At 35.9% G+C, this 19,167-nt stretch overlaps 1 protein-coding gene across 1 annotated transcript in view; it reads left to right on the forward strand.

The window, feature by feature from the left end:
- The window catches only part of unc-13 (protein unc13 homolog), a 1,321,962-nt gene that overhangs the window by 928,997 nt on the left and 373,798 nt on the right, over positions 1 to 19,167 (forward strand). The window contains exons 27-28 of the mRNA XM_090372343.1: positions 6,302 to 6,391; positions 12,666 to 12,943. Coding sequence (XP_090228469.1) covers positions 6,302 to 6,391; positions 12,666 to 12,943 — 368 coding nt within the window. The remainder of the gene's footprint in view (positions 1 to 6,301; positions 6,392 to 12,665; positions 12,944 to 19,167) is intronic.

The following is a 19,167-nucleotide window of genomic DNA, read 5'->3' on the forward strand; positions in this document are numbered from 1 at the left end:
TAGTAAAGTTGTTTAGTTATAAAATATAAAATAAAATAAAATTTCAAATCGTGTGTTATTTGGCTATCTGTTTAGGTTAGTGTGTAAATCTAGTTAAAAAAAGGGTTAGGTTAGTTTATATGACTATACAGGAGGGATTTAAGTGTGAGAGAGAGAGAGAGAAAAAAAAAAACATTAATCGTGTGTATTTTCTGATGGCTTAGCTGCAAATTTCTGCTTGAATTTAGCCCATGTGGAATCATTTTGTACTGACTTTGTTTTTTAAAAAAGTGAATCATAATATTGGTCAGTTTTTTGAGTTTAAAGTTGCAATACATGAGAAAAAAAAGGACAAATTAACTAAATAGACTGAAATGGTTGGAAATTAGTTAACTGTTTCCATAGCAGGGTGCATTCTTATGGAGATTTAGTAAAGAAACCTTGAGGAATTCATCTTATCAACATTCAAGTTATCAAAAGTCTAGAATGCCAGCGAGTTTTCAGAAATTATCAGAATTCATATTATATATCAAATAAAATCATGAGTCAAACTTAAGCAGAAAATTGAGTCTTTTCTCTAAATAGACTTGTAACAGATTTTCTGAAAAGGAATAAATCAGAATATTACTACTTCTTTAAACTGTTCTGCATTGGGACTAAGTGAAGAAATGAATCTCATATTTTGCACAATTTTTGACATGTATGTTATATGTTTATGTTGAATAAGGTAATCATATGCCCTGTTTTCATTGGGACATCCCATTTTATGACAATTTTCCAACCATTTCAGTTTAGTCTTTGTTCTTTTTTTCATGACACATTTAGTCTTCCACTGTTTTAGTCTTCCATAGTCTTCCACTATGGCATTATTAACTGTTAATATTAAACTTGTAGTATTTTTCTAAAAAATTATGAAAGAATATTTTTAAAGCTTAAGGATTCAAATAATATCAGTTTATATTCACTTAATGATAAGGATTAGCTTATGCATTATTAATTGATAGTAAATATTTGTATGTTTGCCAGATAAGTTGTTTTTTCATAAGTACATAATTAAAAAAATACTTAGGAAGTCATACCTGCCTTTAAAATCGTGCTTGAATTATCATAGATTAAGTATTATAAAATAATACTTAGTATTATTCTGTAGTCTAATAGGTTCGCAACACCTGTCTTTTGGAGATCTGTTTTGAAGTTGAATCCTTATGATCAGTTTTATGTAATGAAAGAAATAAACAAAGGAGTGTGCAATTGGTGCAGTATATTTGCAAATTGTGTAAAATATGTGATTTAATGAAAGAACCCTCTAAGGTTGAGAACACTTTGTGTTGAAATTCTCTCCACATCAACCAAACCATGTTTCATAAATCTTTAATATTGTAGAGCACTATTTAAACGAAATTTAAATTATTGTATAGATAGTGATTTTTACTAAATATTTGTGAAACATCATTTTGGTTTGTGAGGATAGAATTTCAGTATGTGAAATGTTCAATAAAAAATTGCAAATAATGTCGCATAAACTTCAGCTATTTACAGTTAAACATTTAAAATAACATCATATAACTTCAAAGCAATTACATTTCAAAATACTAAAAGCACAATAGCTTTCAAAACAGACTTTATCCTTCTCAGCCATAATGACTTACCTTGTGACTTCCTAAATATATCCACTAGACACATGTGATTGTGTGTGTGTGTGCGCGCGGCGCCTCCGTAACCAGGTGGGCAGGAGCAACAGTGCGTAGCACACACTTCTTGATTAGACCGGGGTTCGAGCCCGTCACCACCAAATACAGAGGATGCGGAAAGGTCAGGGAATGACCACTGCATATCCCTGGAGCAATATGGCCTTAGTTGCTAATGCTCCTAAAACCCAAATAACAAACAAAAAACGTGATTGTCTGTGTGATTTGTGAGTGAATAATTGACATTGCCGTCATTGTCATAATCCAACATTAGATCTAAGAACTAATCTGCTCCTCTCTGTTTTCTTACTTTCCATTAAATTTTTTCATAAGGCTTTAACCATATCAGAAGCTTAAAACATAGGATAGATACACATTCCCCTCTCTCTCTCTCTCTCTCTCTCTCTCTCTCTCTCTCTCTCTTCATTACATATTTCTCAATTTATATATGCATATCCTCTAATCAGTAGTGATATTGTTGGTCATTTTCATACATAATAATGAATACCAAACAGTGATTCACCTAATGTCATGTCCTTTTGTCCATAGATGTTCAACAACTGCTGTACTGAAATTCCGCATCAGAAAATAGTAGATTATTTCAGTATTCTAACTATTTCTACAATGCTCTAAAATAAAATGGGACACAAACTACAAAATACTGTTTAGACTTTCCCTGTGCATAGTTCCTTGATTAGCCAAAATCTTATATTTCTTGAGAATATGAGGTGTGACTATTATTTTTTTTATTAATTATTAAATAATGAGACTTCACATGCAGCCACTACACACCAAGCACCACCTGCAAAATAAAAGCACAGCAGTTGACCTTGAACCTTTCCCAAGTTTTCTGCCAAGTCAGCTTCTTCCAACATACTCATTCACTTTGCAGTGAGGCAGGTTTTCATTACCTATGTTTTTGTACTTTTCTGGAAAAATGACACAAAAGAATCAAACAGGGATCAGTTAGTTTCATGTGATGTGTACACCAAGAAACCAAAAGTTAGAGTAGGATTGTATTAGAGGCCTAATGACTGTGATGAACTTTATTGGCCCACTCAATTTGTCTGTACAGTTAAACATTTAAAATTTACAAACACAAATAGCTTGGGCCAGTCACTCAGAATGCCTTATAATGGGGGGTTTTAAACTATAAAGAAATTTATTGACCTTGCTGGTTACGCTCATATTTGTAAAACTTTTGGAAATGAATTGGATTAATGTTTTCTACACCACAGTGTTTGAGAGACATCAAAAGAAAACAATACTCTTGATCTGATTATCAGCAGTGACCCTTCATGCATTAAGAATTTGCAATATTTGAAGATTCAATGCATGAGGCATAATATGATATGGGTTTAAATTAACTATATAATATCGGTGTAGATATCTACACAGATATTACATAATTAAGAATTTTCAAATAAAACTAAGTGGCAGTGATCACAGTGTATTGATCACCCATCACCGCAGTGATGAAAAATTCTAAATAGCAAGCATTTAGGAACATAACTAAAAAATACTGTTAAAGTATTTTTTATTCTAAGAAATACTGTTGAGTACCGGTTGAAGGGTGGTACTATTATGGAAACTGTCCTTCTTGGGCACTGTTCATGGAGTGTTGTAGTTTTGGTATTCTAAGAGTGGATAGATATTGGACTGAGCAATGGTTGTGGTGAATGTAGGCTGTCCCGTGCAAGCCGATAGATTGAAATGGTGGAGTGTCTGCCTGTGAACTTTAACAGGGCAACCATTAGTGCTTTCAAAGTCATAATCCAGTGAATTCTCCTTCTCCTTATTGGCCTCGGAGTATGCATTAAGTCAGGATATCCATCACCAGCAAAGCCAAAAAAAATTGCCTTTTTTTTTTTTTTTTTTTGCAAAAAATTGCCAGCAAAAAAATAGTCTTTTCTGATAAACCACAATTCCTGCTACACTGCATTGAAGGTACAGTGAAAAACTGCAGAGAGTAATTTCTGTAATGTCCTTGTCTACAGAAACAGCAGGGTGGAGGCATTGTTTTAGTATGGGGATGTTTTCTTGGGATTCCTTGGAGCCCTCATAACTCTAGACTGCACTCTGTATAATAAAAACTGCCTATCCATTGTGGCTGATCAGGTACACCCTTGTTTTGGTGACTGTCTTTCTGATTGGCAGGTGTGTTCTAGCAAGATAATGCACACTGCCAGACTGCTATTATTGTTCGAGAGTTGTTCGCTGAACCACTTTGTGGTTCATCGAACATTGGGATTACATGGATCAACAGGTCCATCATTGGATCTTTCACCATGCACTGTCACATATTTCTGGAAGCAGTCCTGGCAACACTGTACAACATACCTCCAGTTATGTTCTCCTTGTTTCAGCGTTCACAGGCCTATAGATGCACTACTGATGGCAAGGAAAGGACTTACCCACTATTAGTTATGTGGTGATGAATTGCCTTCTACACTTTCCAGTTTTGACTGGAAAGTGTAGAAGGCAGTGGTAAGCCTGCATCTTAAATACCACATATGTTTGTAAATCTTTTTAAAAAGATTCCAAACAAGAAGAAAAAGAACAACTACAACAAGGTTAGTCAGGAGTACAAAAGGACTACAAAATTAGTCAGGAGTACAAGATTAGTCAAGGATACAAAAAGGTAATCTTACTGAAAAAGACTTCATTTCTGTAAACCACAGCATAACCTAAGCATCTGTGAAGAGCCTGAAGTGTTTAATGCTTTATATGGGTTAAGTAAACTAAATACCGATGACATTGTTTCTCTTTCTTGGATGATAAACACAGGAACATACATTTAAATTTGAATAGGGTAGTTTCAGGCTACATGTGTAGAAATTTGCTTTTAGCCAGGGAGTAATTGATTGCTGAAGCAGATTTACACTGGTATTGTGGATGTGCATAGTTAATCAGAACAAATTTAAGAAATTGGACAAGTGATGAGTTTGCACCAGCATTTCCTAGATATTTATGACATTTGAGATATCAATCATAAAAATTTTTCTGATCGGTCAGTTATACCATAGTACACCCTAGAAAACTATACTTCATAAAATCTATGATGCAGCAATGGTCTGCATCAAGTTAACAATCATATCACCATAAAACTTAACATCATATTCTCATGTTTCATAGTTTCATTTGTTTGTTTGTTTCAATAATGCCTCAGAAAAAAATCCTGAAATGGCATTATTTTCTTCTGATGATATTTACAGTGCTGTAGATCCCCTTTTCCTGTAACCTTCCACTCATTAAAATTGAAGAGGTGCTTAAGAAGCATTGCAAGAAACTAATATATGGACATCATTGAGCAAAATGCTACCTTTCTGTGCGATAATGACGTAAAATACCTTCAGACTTACCATCTTTGATAATAATCTTTGTAAATAAAATTATCTCTCCGTTTTATAAAAAAATATGAAAACACAACCCTCAAGATATTGGCATTGCAGCTGTTTTTGAATTTTATTTAAAGATATAACCACTAAAAATAAAATATGTTCATAACTAATTGTAACATCATCTGAAGCCCTTTTTGAGAAAATTTGTCTGTTAGTTTATGGAGAAACACCTGCAGAAAAGCAATAATATATAAAAATATTCAATATAAAAAGTTTCACAAAGTGCTTCAGTTTTCCAGAGAGTGGTATTCACTCAATGTATGGAAACAAACATAAGAACAGAATGTCATCCTTCAGTAACAGTTTGTATATATCACGTGATATCTTAACACCCACAGGAACCTCCTCCAGTCTTTAGTATAAACAAATTACTTTAATTTTTTTTTTTTTTTTTTTTTGTTTATGGTGTCTTTTATCTTGTTTTATGACACCGTAAAATAAAAGGCATTATGGTGTTTGGCCCTGTTTTTCTCCATTGTGACAGCAGGTAAACACATTTTAATCCAAACATATGCCATAAGTTTGGATAAAAATATATTATGCAGGAATATTTTGTGTGTGAACAATGGCTTTGAAATATGGTGAGGAGTTCACCATTTAATCACTGTGTGCCTGTAAAAGGATTAAACATTGAACATTAGTGTGAAACTTATATTTTTGACTTAGAAGCAATGTAGTCCTCACAATTGAGAAAACAACAATTTTATTGAAGAGAGAAGAAACTATAAGAAAGTAAAAACTTAAAGAAACTAGAAACATCTTCAGAACAATGTATATCATAATTCTGTAGGCTAATTATAAGTGCTGCTTAGTAGTGATTAAAAATGGAATTGTTAATATTTTTGTTCGTGCTTCTGAAAATTTAGGTCTCTGATAGCATGAAACAGTTATAATATATATGCAATTTTAAGTTTCAGCAATATCATCAATTGACTTATGAGCCATCTAAACAAGAGTACCAGTGACATGTGTATGTGCATAAGCAGTAGAACTGATCGACTGGGGTGTGTTCTGTGAAAAGCATTATGTGGAAATAAATAATTAAAATTTTCAAAAGTCAAAAACAGACTTTATGTGTATTTGAAAGTCGAATAGTTTCTTGTTTGCTACACACAGTGACTTTTTGAAATTAAATTTCAAAAAGTCACTTTTTTTGACTTTTTGAAATTTAACAAATTAAACCAATTTGAGATATTATTTTCATATGATTTTTTTCCTTTCTTTTCACTTAAGAACAACTTCCCAGCTTCCAGTCCAGAGAAACTGCAAGATCTAAAATCGACTGTTGACCTTTTGACAAGCATCACCTTTTTCAGAATGAAGGTAAGTTGGAAAAAACTAAGGACAGCAGTCCTTATTTTTTAATCGCTTTTTACTTTTAATATTAATTTTTAATTACAAAAATTTCTTTAATGTACCTCTATTCTAATATGACCTAATATCAACATGTCATCCTAGGCCTTGATCCTAAGGACTACACAGAAAAAAAAAATTTGGTGCTGCGGCCAGGCAGCCAACCTCCTAGAGTAATGTCATATTCTCAACTCACTGTCCTCCATTTTTCATTATTTTCTGGATGAGTTTTATGAATAATTCTCTATCCCTGTTTCTCTCTCTTTTTTTTAAATAGGAATACCTTGCTATGATTTTCAAAAATTATTTGCTACACATTAATTATTTCTTTTTGATACATTTTTCAAGGGTGTGTGATCCATAGATATTTACATGTGTTTTAGAAGAATTACTTTATATAAATAAAGAAAATTAATGCCAAGGGAAGAAGCAAAGACTTCTTTAATTATATAAACACTAGAAGGGAGATGAATCACATTGGTTCTCTTGGTAAAAATGGTTTTACCATTGATAATCATGTTCAGGTCGTAGATAAATTGAGTGGGTATTTTGCATCACATTCAGACATGAGGAATTTTTTAGAGATGGGGATGCCAGAAGTGAATTATTCTGGCAGGGAGCTGAATGATTTTGTGATAACTGAGAGGAAAATGAAAGAGAAATTGTTGAAGCTAAATGGGAAAAAAAGACACCTCGGGAGGTTAGTATCTATCCAATTTTATTAAAGGAGGCAGAAAAAGAGATAAGCAAACTTTTATCCAGGATTATGAGAGCACCCTTATTCAGTGGAGGTCAATATGGCCAGAGATGTGAAAAAGTATCCCCAGTTCATAAAGAGGGATTAAAGGGAAACATGAATAATTACAGACTGTTAGCTTGACTTAATGATCCACTGAAAAGAATGGAGTCACTGGTTAAAGAAGAAATATAGGACCGTCCAGACAGGAATGCAGTTATACTGCAATCACTGCATGAATTTGACCTTCTCTGACCAATCTTATTGAATACTATGACCCAATAACAAAGAAACTGGATGCAAGAAACAATTTTGACAACATATACTTAAATTTCAGGAAATCTTTTGATACTGTTACACATAAACAGAAGAGACTGCTTCTACAGGATGGAATACACTTAAATAGAAAGGGTGCAAGAATATTTGCTGATGATATCGAGGCAGTGTTAGCTTGGTGGGATTCACAGACTAATAGATTTAACAGGTGAAAATGATTCTTGCACTGCTTCTATTAAATTTAGCAGCAGCCTGGAAGGCAAGATGCTGAGGATTTCAGGAACTGCTGAGAGTCATCAGGAATAAGTAAATATATGGGCTGTGTTAGGGTAACTAAGAATAAGAACATTACTCTTAGTTACTCCAATTTACTCCAACATTACTCACAATGCTAGGAGTATAGGAAATGAATTTTATGAATTTGAAGTGCTGGTCAAGACATCAAAGGCAGATATTGTTGGGATATCAGAGACGTGGTGTCACAGGCACCTCTGTAGTCAGGTGGGAAGGAGCAGCAGTGTATAGCACACGCTTCTTGATTAGACCGGGGTTCGAACCCATCACCACCAAATACAGAGGATGCGGAAAAGTCAGGGAATGACCACCGCATATCCCGGAACAATGTGGCCTTAGTTGCTAATGCTCCTAAAAACCAAATAACAAACAAACAAACAAACAACAAACGTGTGTCACACAGATATAAGGAATGCAGAATTGGAATTTGGGGAGTACAATGTGTACAGAAAGGATAGGAAGGGAGGAGGGGTTATGCTGTTAGTTAAGAAACACAAAATCTTAAGTTTGGACTGTACAATGTTGAGTCAGTTTGGTGTGACATGAGCATTGGGAAGCCAAAAATTGAGGGTAGGGATATAGGCCTAATGACTGATACAAATTATCAGCAACACAGAAGCCCGTGGTAGATAAAAGCTGTAATCAAATCACAAAAGAGGTTAGGCAAGCAAAGGAGAACAGCAAAGGCGCTTCTTTACTTATGTAAACTCTTGAAGGAAAGGGATGAATTAGATTGCCCACTATATATCGATAGTTTGACTGTTGGTGATCCTGCTCAGAAAGTTGACAGACTCAATGAGTATTTTGCATCTACATTCACACATGAGGAATTCTGTAGGGAAGTGGAGGGAGGTAAATGATTTTTTTAATAACCGAGAGCAATGTGGAGGAGAAATTGTTGAAGTTAAACATAAGAAAGGCACCAGGGTGCATGGGATCTATTCAGTTAAATTAAAGGAGGCAAAAAAAGTAAACAAACCCTTAGCCATATTTATAAGAGCATCCTTGGACTCAGGGGAGGTTCCCATGAACTGGAAATGTGCAAATATATCCCCAATTCACAAAAGGGATCAAAGGGTGACACAAGTAATCACAGACCTGTTTAACTTCCGTTCTGGGAAAATTAATGGAGTCACTGGTTAAAGAAGTATTGCTGAATCATCTAGACAAGGCTGCAGTAATAATTGAGATGCAGCAGGGTTTGTTAAGGGAAAGTCTTGTCCAATTTGATCGGATACTATGATGTTGTCACCAAGGAACTGGATGAAAAAAGTAGTTTTGATGTCATACATTTGGATTTCAGGAAAGCTTTTGATACTGTTGCACATGGAAGAATATACTGTACAAAGGGTACTAGGAAAGTTTTGCAATATGACGGCAACAATGAATCACAGGAAGCTGCTTGTTGCTGCATGTTGATACGTGCATAGTAGCCGCCGCGCCAAGTCGATGGGCTCAGTTATTCATTAGTAGTGAGAGTGTAAAGTGCTTGCGATGGCATCGTGGTCACGAAATGAGATAAGGACAGTTTTGCGGTATAATTTCGTGCGTGGTTTAACCATAGACCAGTGCTTAGAAGAAATGACTCTTGCACTAGATGATGATTGTCCACATCGTACAATGATATTCAGGTGGTATAGAGAATTCCAAAGGGGAAATTTCACTCTGGAGGATTCTGAGAGGCCGGGAAGGCCACGACCGTCAGTTACGGAGGAAAACGTTACTGCTGTGAGGAAAATGCTTGACGAAAACAGGCGAGTGACCTACCAACAGATAGAGGATACTTTGGGCCTAAATGCACCAGCAATTCGTTCGATTCTGCAAGATCATTTGCATGTGAAGAAACTTTGTTCTCTCTGGGTGCCGCATCAACTGACTGAAGAGCAGATGACACGACGTGTGACTTGGTGCCGGGAGATGTTAAAAAAGTTTGATAAGGGACAATCTCGGTATGTGAACAACATCGTGACAGGTGACGAGACTTGGCTGTACTATTACGATCTGCCGACCAAGGCTCAAAACAAAGTTTGGGTCTTTGATGATGATGACGACACACCTGTAATTGTCAGAAAATCCCGATCTGTAAAGAAGAAAATGATAGCTGTATTTTTCAAATCGAGTGGAATTGTGGAACGTGTCGTTTTGGACACGCAGAAGACAGTCACAGCTAAGTGGTATACTGAACAATGCCTGCCTAAAATCATTGGATCTATGAAGAACCTGCGGCCAAAGTCAAGAAAGGACACCTGGTACCTCCATCACGATAATGCTGCAGCTCACCGCGTCAAAGCCTGCACCGAATATTTGACCACAACAGGACTGAAACTTCTCGAGCACCCTCCCTACAGTCCAGACCTTGCTCCCTGCGACTTTGCACTATTCCCGCATGTGAAAATGAAGCTAAAAGGGAGGCGGTTTTCCAGTGATGAGGACCTTCTACGGGCTTGGGACAACGAGTGTGCTTTACTCCCTAGTGAAACTTGGCAGAACTGGTTTAAAGATTGGTTTCGGAGGATGGAGAGGTGTATTGAATGTAGAGGAAATTACTTTGAAAAAATTAAATAAACAAAGCTGTATTGCAAAACTTTCCTAGTACCCTTTGTACAGATTGGAGCAGTATGGCATTAAGGACAGTTGCTACAATGGATCAAAGGATGGTTTAGTGGGAGAAGATTGAGAGAAGTTAACGCTGGACACTACTCTTTATGGATTAATGTTATCGTAGTGGAGTCCCCATGCTTCATTATTTGGCCCATTTTTGTTTCTGTATTTATTAATGATATTGATGAACATATATATGGCTTACTATCCAAGTTTGGTCAGATCAGGTCACATCTTGAGCACTGTATACAGTTCTGGAAGCCTCATTTTAGGAATGCCATGGATCTGTTGAGTGCAAATAAAATCAACAATCAACAAAAGTGATGAGGGGAGCAAAAGGCTCATCTCACCAGGAATGACTTCAGCTTAACAAATTTTAGCATCTAGAGTCTAGATACTTGTGAGATCTGATTGAAGTTCTCGATGAGTAAATTGAATGATGATGACTCCTTCCCCTTGCTCAAACTACACATATATGGGGACATAAATTCAAATTGAGGAAGGATCATTACAGATGCAGTGAATTTGCCTGCAGCCATTAGTTGGTTGATTGTTGGAATGAACTCCCATCTGGTTGAAGAGGTGGGTAGTTTGAATAAATTCAAGGAAGAACCAGAAAAGAAATGGGAAGTGTTGCCTTTTTTTTTTTAGCCTTTGGCTGATGCTCTCTGTGTGCTAAATGAAAGAACACTAAGCATGGGATACCTGGGATACCATGGGAGTGTTATTTTTTTTTAACCCCTTCCCGAAACATTTTTTTCCTGAAAATGTACCATAACGGATCGACTTTTTTTATTTTACAGATTAAAAGTGTGCATCATGCGCATACTAATTGTATAATTTTTTGCGTGTTTTATAAATTTTTAGTAGAAAATATATGGGAGTAATTAACCCATTTGGGATATCCCGAGTTATCTCATGTATGCCAAAAAGTGTGCAAATTATACAGATTTTTTAAATAAATTAGCACTTGAGCAAAATTAAGAATAGAAAAACACTCTTCACTACTCATATAAATAAATTTAAAAAATCAAGTGAAACGCATAAACAGTAACCTCTGCCACAAGCGATAATCGTGAACTAACTACATTCTACACACGGCCACCACAAGTGGATAGGTGAGGTAAGCGTCACTTATGGGCTGCAGTTCAAAAGGGCGCAGAAATATTTTTTGATATAAATAAGATATTGTTTTCTAATTGATTAATGCTTATCAGTATTCAGCATTTAGTATGGCGGCCGACCGGGCTAGCCGAGTGGGTAAAGTACCTGCCCGGCAACCCAAAGGTCGCGGGTTCGATTCCCGCCTCGGGCTTGGATCAAAGTACTGCAAAAACCTTGGGAGGTGCAATATGGCCACAGAAGCCGATGCGCCAACAACTACCAAATCAAAAAAAAAAAAAAAAAAATTTAGTATGGCAAATTTTATTTTGCTTACTGGTGGCACATAGGAATGTGCGCCTATGTGCCGTCTTCTGCCAGGCATAAGAAAGTCCCGCTGGGATATATAGCAACTTGGAAAATGAGTTTTGTTGGAGATTACACGGTCTGCGGTCATCATGGGACAAGCAAATACAATACATAGGTTGTGTTAGGTCTACTAAGAGCTAAAACAGGTGCATATATACTTGCCATATATATTGCTAGGACTGTCAAGACAAAAAGAGAGTGTACCAGTAAATCAGAATGTCTTATAATGAGTGATTTTAACTTTCCAGATATTGACTGGAATTTTTGAGTTACAGACACACACACACACACACAGTAATAAGAATTTTGTGGGTTAATTGGATGACTGTTTTCTATACTAGCAAATTAGAGAAGAAATGAGAGAAAACAATACCCTAATGCCTTTGATCTGATTATCAGATCAAAGGCATTAGGGTATTACAGGTCATACAGGTCTGGAAGCCTCATTTTAAAAAAGATGTGGAACTCTTGAAATGGGTGCAGAAAAGAGGAGCCAGAATAGTCAAGAACACGAAGGGGTACTCTTACTACAAAAACTTAATTCTGCAAATCGCAGCACTTGGAAACTAGCTACTTGTGTAGAGACCTGATTGAATTGTATAAAGCTTTAAATGGATTGACAAAATTAATGATGATGGTACTAACTTTTTCTCAGATGAAGCACAAAATGGGACATAAATTGAAAAAAGGATGGCTGCAGACTAGACATATTCTTCCTTGCATCGTTTGCCAGTACTAATACTAATAATAATCAAAATAAGAAACGTTGGTAAATAATATGCATTTCTTTTAAAAATATCTATGCTTATATATATGTGATTAAATTTTTTATTTTGTTAACTATATGAACTTTGGTTTTTCATATAGGTACAAGAACTTTCAAGCCCTCCTCGTGCAAGCACTGTTGTGAAAGATTGTGTCAAAGCATGTTTACGATCTACTTATCAGTTTCTCTTTGAAAATTGTTATGAGCTCTATAGTAGAGAATTTCAGGTGGAACCACAGGATAAATCTAAAGATGGGTCGAGTGCAGCAGAGGACCATGGTCCTAGTTTACATAACCTAGATTTTTGGCACAAATTAATTGCTCTTATGGTGTCTGTTATTGAGGAGGATCGAAATAGTTACACACCAGTATTGAATCAGTAAGGATGCTTAATTTTAATTTTTGTAATACTCCTTTTGTATGTGTGAAAGAGAGAGAGAGAGCATACACATCATATATATAAAAGTTAAAAATGTGTAATGTAACTGAAGAAAAAGAATGAAAACGGTAATAAGGGAGCTAATACAAAATACAGAACAGATAATACAAACATGGAAAATTTGTACCATAGTAGACCGTGTTACAAATAAAATGTAATAGGTCCAACACAGCCAAACTTACTAAGATATCAGAAAAGAATAAATTTAAGCAAATACTGAAGATACTGGCCGTGAAAAATGTGAGATATCATTAAAAGTCTAATGATAGACCAAGCTGCATAATACAGACATCCTTTGCCAACCATCAGTAATATGATCCCAAAAGAGACTGTGCAAGGCTCAGGGGATAGAATATTTTTCAGCGTGGTCTGTGCTTGTTAACAAGAGAGATTACTTGTACAGGGATGGGATAAACTTAAATAGAAAGGGTGCAAGAATATTTGGTAATGCAATCGAGGCAGTGTTAGGAGAACAGAAATCTGCTAGCTTTGGGGAATACACAGACAAAAAATATTAACATTAGCCGCAGGTAGAGGTGAAGGTGATTCTTGCATTGCTTCTATTAAAATAAGCAGCAGCCTAGAAAGCAAGATACTGGGGACTTCAAGGACATCTGGGAGTCATCATGGGACAAGTAAATACATGGGCTGTGTTAGGGTAACTAAGAGTAAGAACAGGTGCATGTATACCATTGCTAGGAGTATAGTAAATAAATTTGATGAATTTGAAGTGCTGGTCATGACATCAAAGGCAGATATTATTGGGATATTAGAGACATGTTGTCACACAGATGTAAGCAGTGCAGAATTGGAATTTGAGGAGCACAGTGTATACAGAAAGGATAGATAGGACAGGAAGGGAGGGGTTTAGCTCTTAGTTAAGAGAGACACAAAATCTAAGTACATTCATTGACATTGGTGAGAAATAAGCACTAGTAAAGCAAAAATGAGAATAGAGCTAATGACCCTGATGAGTACAATGAACAATTGTACAGAGAAATAGTGTGGCTAGTAAATCAGAATGTCTTATAATGGTGTATTTTAATTTCCCAAATATTGACTGGAACTTGTGGATTGGTCACTCGCACACTAGCAAGACTTTTGTGGATTCATTGGATGATTGTTTTCTATAGCAGCAGCATGTTTGAGAGGCAACTAGAAGGAGTAATACTCTTGATCTGATTATCAGCACTGACTGTTCATGCATTAAGAATTTGCAGATAAAGGAACCACTAGGTGGCAGTGATCATAGCATACAGATGTGGGATTTACTTAAAGACGTAACTACCATCTGAAATATAGAGAAGGGTTTTTGCTTTTGTAAAGGTGACTGCAGTAGTCTCAGACGATTTTTAAATTCTATACAGTGGGATCAACTGATGATGTTACCAATGGTAAATTCTAAATGGGAGGCCTTCGGGGACATAATTTTGGAGGCTACTAGGCTTTTCATACCAACTAAGAAATTGCGGAGGTGGGAGAAATCCCAGGTGCCGTCTGACACGAACATACCAACTAAGAAATACTGTTCAAGGTTCAGGTCTAAATAGATGTTGGATGAATTAATGAAGCTCGTGGCAGAGAAGAAAAATGCATGGGATGCATATAAATTATCAGGCAACACAGAAGACTATAGCAAATATAAGGTAGTCTGTAATCAAGTCACAAAGGTGATTAGGCAAGCAAAGGCTGATTATGAGAAATTTTGGATAAGGATGCAAAGAAAAACAGCAAAGACAAAGAAAAAACAGCAAAAGCAAACTCTAAAAGAAAGGGTGTGGATCAGATTAGTCCACTTGATATCGATGGTTCTACTCTTGATGATCCTGCTCAGGTAGCTGACAAACTGAATGAGTATTTTGCATCTATATTAACACATGGGGAATTCTGTAGAAAGTGGAGGACAAGCTTATTAAACTCTAACAGGAAACTCAATGATTGTGTAATAACTGAGAGAAGAGTGAAGGATGAATTGTTGAAGTTAAACATAAGGGAGGCACCTGGGGTTGACTGGATCTCTCCAGTTATCTAAAGGAGGCAGCAAAGGAAGTAAGCAATTATGAGAGCATCCTTGGACTCAGGGGAGGTTCCCATGGACTACAGATGTGCAAATGTATCCCCAATTCACCAAAGGGGATCAGAGGGTGACACAAGTATTTATAGAGCTGTTTGGTTAACCTCTGTCCCAGAAAAATAATGGTTAGAGAAGCATTACCTCTGGACAACATTGCAGTAATAATTCAGATGCAGCATGGGTTTATTAAGGAGAATCTTATCTGACCAATTTGATTGGATACTATGATGTAGTCACAAAGGAACTGGATGTGAAAAATAATTTTGATATCTTATACTTGGATTTCAGGAAAATGTTTGGTACTGTTGCCCTTTGAAGAAGTACTGTACAAATTCGAGCAGTATGGCATTAAGGGCAAGTTACTACAATGGATAGAAGTTCGAGTGGGAAAGACGGAGAGTGGTAATCAATGGATATTGATCTTTGTGGACTAATGTAATTAGTGGAGCCCTGCAGGGTTCAGTGTTGAGCTCATTGTTTTTTATTTTTTAATCAGTGATATTGATGAAGGCATATCAGGCTTAATGTCCAAATTTGCAGATGGTACAAAGGTTGGCAGGGTTGTTAATCACAGTAACGAAAGTAAGCTACTACAATAGGTTCTAGAAAAGTTGGACTAAAGGGCTGAGAATTGGCGATTGGAGTTTAATATTGACAAATGCAAAGTAGTGCATCGGAGAAGCAGTAACCGCAGAGAAATGTACCAGCTATGGGGTACCACACTCAGTGTGGTAGAGAATGAAAAAGACCTGGGGTAATTGTGCAGTCAGATGTGAAGTTTACTGAGCAGTACAGACAGTTGCCATAACGGGTCATGGGGTATTTTCAATGATATACAGGAATTTTGCTTGTAGGGATAAGGAGGTGATTATCCCTTTGTATAAGACAATGATCAGACCACACCTTGAGTACTGTATACAGGTCTGATAATGTTTAGGAAGGATGTAGAGCTGCTAGAACAACTACTGAGGACAGCGAAATTGTTGAGATTAACAAATGGTTGCTCTTACCAAGAAAATCTTAAGTTTTGCAAACTGCAGCATCTGGAGACTAGGCACATGTGAGGTGATCTGATTGAAGTGTATAAGGCTTTGAATGGTTTGAGCAGGCTGAATGCTGATGGGCTTCTTCCTTTTGCTCAGATTGCAAACCTGAGGGGGCATATATTCAAATTGAAAAGAGGCAGTTGTCCAATAAATGTTTGGAAGTTTGGCTTCAGCCAGCAGGTAGTTAATTGCTGGAACAAACTTTCATCTGTCCTTGTGGAAGTTCTATAGCTTATATAAATTTAAAGCTGAACTAGACAAACATTTGGAGCGAATGGATGGGTGAAATGGAAAATGTGTGCGCTTTTTTTTTTTTTTTGGCGGGTGCTATATAAGATTGTTTTCTAGCACACATGCCTCTATTAATGCTAATGCTAAAAGTTCTCTGTTTTACAAAACTGCGATCAGCAAGTGAATAAAAAATTCTCTTACACTATATCTAAAAAAACATTGCTTATTTTGAAAAAAAAGCTACAATTATGGTCATACATGGCAAAGTGCAATGTAGTTCTATGGTGCATTCTGCTACCTAAGTAGACTAATTCCCTCACATTCATAACAATTAAATAATTATTATTTTATGATTATGTTTTATGATATGATTTTTGATATGATTTTCTTGATGTTTTCTTAATTTTATTCCAAAAAGAGAATCTATACTTTGATGAGTTACATTTTTACTAATATAGAACTTAATGAATTACTTATTTTCTGATCACTTACTTCAGAGTGCCCAAAGTTTGATAGGGATGGGGAGAAGAAAAAACTGAATTAGGGTTGGTTCAGGCCCTCTGACCTTATTTTAATAGCACTCTAAAAATATGAATGCCAGTATCCAGGCTACCTAAATATATCACCCCCCACCTCAAAGCCTTACCATGTGATGTATTGGAGGCAAGAGTAATAATTGTCAGATTAATTTGTTTAAAGAGAATAGACTGACCCACAAATACCTAAAAAAAAAAAAAAAATAGCACGGATTGTAAAATTTTGGTGTACTAATATAAAATCATGTTATCCTAAATCCACGGTTGAAAAACTTGTGTTTAGGTAGGAATTATTGTATTCCACTGGAGGCAAAGGAAACGTAAGACATAGTATTGCAAAGTAAACAATAGAAATGAACAGCCAGTAATGACATTATTGTGTGTTTTTTTTTTTTTTTTAGAAATTTTAAAACAAAATAAAATAATAGGCACGATCTAGCCAGAAATCGAATATGTCAATTAAATAAAAATTTGGCTGGCTTCTGAAGGTACTGGGCTTCAGCTGCCAAACAAACTCAGTGCATTCTGTAAAGTATTTTCCTAGCAGGGAATCTCTCTCTGCTTTTTAGTTTGATTATTAGGTGCAAGATAGCTATTCAAAAATCGCTTTCAGGTAGCAAGTAAATGATTGATGAATTAAATTTCACCAGGTGTTATGGAGGTGAGTAGTTTGAATAAATTTAGGGTGGATTAAACAAATTAATAGAAGGGATGGACAGATGAAGCAGGTTTTTTTTTTTTTTTTTTTTCCTCTCTTTTGTTGGCTGTTGCTATATACTCTTGCTTCTTTGTACCATTTTGTCACTTCTAATGCTTTATCAAAAACTGATGTAGTTAGTTATAAAGGAACTGGATGCAAAAAATAATTTTGATATCATATACTTTGATTTCAGGAAAGCTTTTGATACTGTTGCACATGAAAGACTACTTTACAAATTGGAGCAGTGATAGTAATGACAGTATGCTACTGCAACAGGATCTAGAAAAGTTCGGCAGATAGACTGAGAAGTGGCAACTGAAGTTTAACATTGACACAAAGTACTGCATGGGAGGAACAGTAGCGCCAGAGAAATGTACCAACTGTGTGGTACTACACTCAGGGTGGTAAGAGAATGAAAAAGACCTGGGGGTAATTGTGTAGTCAGATATGAAGTTTTTTGACAGTGCAGACAGGCTGCCAGAGCAGATCATGCCTTGAATACTGCGTACAGGTCTGGAGGCCTATTTTAGGAAGGATGTAGAGTTGCAGGAACAAGTACAGAGAAAGGCAACAAGATTGGTGAGTGGATGAGTGGAACAAAGTATTGAGCCTGCTCAATACTGATGGGATTCTTCCTCTTGCTCAGATTACAGACTGAGGGGGCATAAACTCAAAATGAGGAAAAACAATTGTAGAATATATGCGCAGAAATTTGCCTTTTGCCAGCGGGTAGTTGATTGCTGGTAGAAACTTCCATCTGTATCTGTTGCTGTGGAAGTTGATAGCTTAAATAAATTCAAGGAAGAACTGGACAAACTTTTAAAGCAAATGGACGTGTGAAATGGGATTTTTTTTTTTTTTTTTTTTTTTTTTTAACTACTAAATGTACAGTAAAGACTGAATAACCAAATGAATAACACATGGGAAGTCTCCATTTTGGTGCTTGACTGCATATTGTTTTGCAAACAATGTTTCTTACAGCACATTATTATTCTGTCAAGGAAAAGTTTAAAGATTTGTTTGGCAACATTGAATACTTAGGTGCTCTTAGATAAAAATTTTGACAACAGGATGTTTTCTAACCATTACCCTGAGGTATATGCCAAAGGACATGTTGCATCCAATTTCACCTAATATATATATATGATTTTTGTCTCTAGTATTATTTCAAATATATGTTTCAGAAGAATCCATAAGACATTTCTGTGCTGAAGAAAACCATTGAAGATGAAATTTATTCTGTGTTGGAAGAAGTATTGAAGCATCTACTTTGCAACTTTACACTCCGACTGCTACACATTATTGATAAACATGGAGGACACATTCAAGGTGTTGAATTTCCCAGTATTGCTGAATACCAAGTGTTACTTTTAATTCTAAAAAAATAGCATTAGTAGTGGCAAATGACTCAGGGAAGCAATCTTATTTGCAAAAAAAAAAAAAAAAAAAAAAAAAAAACCACTTCTCACATGACCTGTCCATCCCCTCTAATAATTTGTCTAGCTATTCCTTAAACTTATTCAGATACCCTCCTGTTCAAAGCAAATTTCTGCATGTCTGTTTTGAAATTTTGACCT

Source organism: Mastigoproctus giganteus, chromosome 4 (genome assembly GCF_048544385.1).
Source record: "Mastigoproctus giganteus isolate SK-2022 chromosome 4, ASM4854438v1, whole genome shotgun sequence".
NCBI lineage: Eukaryota > Metazoa > Arthropoda > Arachnida > Uropygi > Thelyphonidae > Mastigoproctus > Mastigoproctus giganteus.